This window comes from Carlito syrichta, unplaced genomic scaffold (assembly GCF_000164805.1).
Source record: "Carlito syrichta isolate Samal-C Ts95f unplaced genomic scaffold, Tarsius_syrichta-2.0.1 Scaffold123802, whole genome shotgun sequence".
NCBI classification, from domain to species: Eukaryota; Metazoa; Chordata; class Mammalia; order Primates; family Tarsiidae; genus Carlito; species Carlito syrichta.
In genome coordinates this window covers 65,038-68,798 of record NW_007067898.1, presented here as the reverse complement: position 1 = coordinate 68,798, position 3,761 = coordinate 65,038, and the positions used below count along the sequence as shown (strand labels likewise).

General features: G+C 55.5%; 2 protein-coding genes across 4 annotated transcripts in view; both read right to left on the bottom strand.

The window, feature by feature from the left end:
- The window catches only part of ZNF653 (zinc finger protein 653), an 18,736-nt gene extending 18,294 nt beyond the window's left edge, over window positions 1–442 (bottom strand). Inside the window, exon 1 of the mRNA XM_008048513.2 lies at window positions 1–442. This exon is cut by the window's left edge and continues 26 nt beyond it. Coding sequence (XP_008046704.1) covers window positions 1–259 — 259 coding nt within the window. The 5' untranslated portion in view covers window positions 260–442.
- A 132-nt stretch (window positions 443–574) lies between these two features.
- The window catches only part of ECSIT (ECSIT signalling integrator), a 19,935-nt gene continuing 16,748 nt past the window's right edge, over window positions 575–3,761 (bottom strand). For 2 of the 3 annotated variants that reach the window (XM_008048511.2, XM_021707759.1), the window contains 4 exons: window positions 2,178–2,235; window positions 1,919–2,067; window positions 1,696–1,801; window positions 575–936 (listed from right to left, as the gene is read on the bottom strand). In XM_008048511.2, the coding sequence (XP_008046702.1) occupies window positions 692–936; window positions 1,696–1,801; window positions 1,919–2,067; window positions 2,178–2,235 (558 nt within the window). In that variant the 3' untranslated portion in view covers window positions 575–691. The remainder of the gene's footprint in view (window positions 937–1,695; window positions 1,802–1,918; window positions 2,068–2,177; window positions 2,236–3,761) is intronic. The other variant, XM_021707758.1, reaches the window with a different exon arrangement.

Below are 3,761 nucleotides of genomic sequence, written 5' to 3'. Positions count from 1 at the left end.
GGTAGGCGGCGAGCTTGGCGTCGCTCCAGCCGCTGCGGCGCCGCAGATCCACCCAGGGCCCGTGCGCCTCGCCCAGGTACACGCGCCGCACGTCGTACTTCTTCCGGGACTCCAGGCGCCGCCGGGCTCGGTCCGACTCCGTGAGCCGCGGCCGACCCCGTGCCTTGCGGCCCGCCGCGCCCTCCTCGGTCGCTGCCTCCTCGCCTACGCCCGCCTCAGCCTCCGCCTCCGCCTCGGGCTCCGGCGCCCGCTCCGCCATCCCCCCCCACCCTGGTTACCAGCCTCCCCCGTTGTTAGGAGCCAGACCGGAAGTGGCGCGCATCTTCCGCGCCGCCGGGAAATTTCTCATGGACTCTCACTGCCCTGCGGCGCCACAAGGAGCGCGAGAACGGGAATTGCCCATGCGCAAAATCCATTCTCCACCCCACCCTCTTTTCACTTAAACTTCTAGTGAAAGAAGGACTGGAGGTTTGTGGTGGGCTCCAGGGAGGTAGAGCCAGAAGAGATGGTAGACTCTTAGGGGGATCACTGGCAAGCTCAGATCTCGGGGAGAGGGAGCCACGCTGCCAGAAAGGAAGGACGGCAGCCCCAAGCGGGACAACTTTTATTTGCTGTATACTCAAAAGTCATCTCAAGCTCCCGCCAGCCCACGGCCTCAGGCCACAGCTCAAGCCCTCGTGCCCGCGCAGACTCAACTCTGGCTCTGCTGCTGTCGCTGCAGATTGTCTTCCCCCTCTTCCTGGCCCTCGGGTGGTGGCGGCTCCTCCAGACTTGCGGAGGACGCCAGGAGCTCCCCGGTGGACCCGGCTAGGCGGAAGACCACCGGGATGTGGGCCAGGACTGGGTTGGTCTCCTGCAGGCCCTGGATCCATTTGGCCAGCGTTGCCTGGTCGTGGGCGCCGGCCATGCACATGGCAAAGACAGGGCCTTCCTCCACTGTTGAGAGAGTCAGGCCCTCAGCATTTGTGCCCACACCTCGCTGAGGTGCTTTGTGCTCCCTTGCGCTTTCCTGTGCCTCCAAGCTGGCCCCGCATGTCTATGCCGCCCACTCCAGGCTTCACCTGGGTGATGCCTCCTCCCACTTCACCTGGGTGAAGCTTCCTGACTCCCACTTGAGGCTGGGTGTGGCATGCTCCTCCCCTCAACTCCCCAAAATGTAACTTGCCTCTTACCCCACTGATCCGAGGGACTGGGTCTGTCCTGGTCACACCCAGCAGAGGTGCTCCATAAATGTGCGGACAGAGGGAATGACCAAGGGCTGACAGGGCATATGATGGATGCGTGTGTATGTGGGGAGCCGGGGTAAGTGCGTTGTGTCTCAGCCTGGGCCCCACCCCTCAATCCCAATGGCCACCCCTCATCCCGGGTGGTGTTGGGAGTCCTAACTGTCTAGGTTTTTACCTTCTGGGGTTTTTTGGAGAGAAGATCTTGCCCTGTCGCCCAGGCTGGAGTGCAGCAGCAAGATCATTGCTCACTGCAGTGGCAAACTCCTGGGCTCAAGGGATCTTCCTGCCTCAGCCAACAGAGTAGCCACCATGCCTGGCTAAACACTTTTTTGTAGTGATGGGGTCTTGCTTTGTTGCCCAGGCTGGGTCTTGAACTCCTGGTCCTGAAGGATCAAGCAGTCCTCCAGCCTTAGCCTCCCAAAGCACTGGGATTACAGGCATGAGCCCCCACGCCTGGACTGGTGTTTACCTTCATCGATGTCAAACTCATAGTCGTCCCAGCCGCTCCTCCCATACTCAAGGTCCAGCTGCATTGGGTAGTAGAGGTTCCACTCCTCTGGAATCTCTTCTGCTTCCTACTCCAAGGAAGGAAGTGCAAACAGAGTCAGAGGCCAAGGATCTTGCAACCCTACCACCACACCTCCCATGAGCCTTGACAGTGCCAGCCCATACCTCATAATTTAAGCCCTTACCCGCTCCTCAGGGGGCAGCAAGTCAGCTCTGAGGATGTGATAATAGACACACTTGCCGCGGAGCCACAGGGAGAAGGGGCCCTCGACAAAGATAGGTCGGGCTGGGTTGTGGTGGGCCAGGGCAGCCTGCTGATCAGGACTCTGGATTCCTGGAGTAGAGACATGCATGCCCTGGTGTCCTGGCTGCTCCGCCCAAAGGCCCAGGGAACCCACCCATCAGGGCCTGTAACAGCCTCACAGCCTGTGCTCAGTGTCTTACCTACGATGTGGGGCTTGGTGGGATCTGCTGCCCCTGTAGAGTCTTTGGACCAAGGAATCTGCAAGAAGAGTAGGGGTGGAAGCTTGCAACCCAGCCCCTACAGAGGAGGGGAATTCCAGCGTATATAGAACACCTCTACTGCACCTGCTACAAGTCACTCAAGCCCATCCCTTCCTCCTTCCCTTCTATAGCATTTGGCAACAGTCAACATTTGAGATACTCACACTGAGAGAGCCCTGGGGCTAACCTGTCTGCATGAAAATCCTGGCTGTCACAAGCTGTGTGACCTCAGCCAAGTCACTGTACCTGCACGCCTCAGTTTCTCCAACTGCAAAATGAGGATGACAGCATTTACTTCATATGGTTCTAAAATGTTTAGAACAATGTCTAGCATGTAAGTGCTCAGTGCTTGTAAATTAAATAAATAAATAGGACCGAGCATGGTGGCTCACACCTTGTAAATTAAATAAATAAATAGGACCGAGCATGGTGGCTCACACCTGTAAGCCCAGCATTTTGAGAGGCTGAGACAGGATTGCTTGAGCCCAGAAGTTCGAGACCAGCCTGGTCAACATAGTGAGACCTTGTCTCTACAAAAAACAGAAAATTTAGCCAGGCGTGGTGGCGCACACCTATAGTCCCTGCTACTCAAGAGACTGAGGTGGAAGGATCACCTGAGCCCAGGAGGTCAAGGCTTCAGTGAACTGTGATCATGCCATTGTCTCGTCTGGGTGACAGAGACCCTGACTCAAAAAAAAAAAAAAGTCTCTCCAATGGCAGGGCATTATATACATGTTCCAGCCCTACCTTTTGTAGTTTTCATTTAATAATATGGCTGGGAGCCACTGATGAAGAGATCCTCCCTCCTCAGCCACCCAAAGTGCTGGGATTACAGGCATGAGCCACCACACCCGGCCAAATTTTTACTAATTTCTGATGTATCTTTCCAGTGTCTATTTTCATGAAAAGCAAAAATAGGTGCACGCACTTCTATTTGCGCCCCTCTTCTCGGGCAGCTTCCTGTACATACAGGTCTCTCTCTCTTTCACCTAATTCCTCCTTCTTCCTGACCATCTGGGACTGTGCAGTATGGGGCTACCATAGTCCACACGGATAAGTCCACTTTGTTGGATACTTGTATGGATTCCATTCTAATCCAAAATGGTATGGGTGGTCATTTTACCTGGAAATAGGCATCTCTGGAGAAAGAGAATAGGGACAGAGAACCTGGGCAGGAGAGGAGGATTCTTCACTGCATGTTTATATGTGTTGTTTGGCTTTTTTCTTTTTGAGATGGTGTCTCGCTCTGTCACCTCGGCTGGAGTGCAGTGGCATCACCCTGGCCCAACACAGCCTCGACCTCCTGGGCTCAGGTGATTCTTTTGCCTCAGCCTCCCATGTTGCTGGGACCACAGGCATGCATCACCATGCCCAGCTAATTCTTTTATTTATTTATTTTTTTGAGTTGGAGTCTTACTCTGTCACCCACACTGGAGTGCAGTGGCTGCTCCCGGCCACCGCAGTCTTGACCTGCTGGGCTCCAGCGATTCTTCCGCCTCAGCCTTCCGAGTAGCCGGAATTACA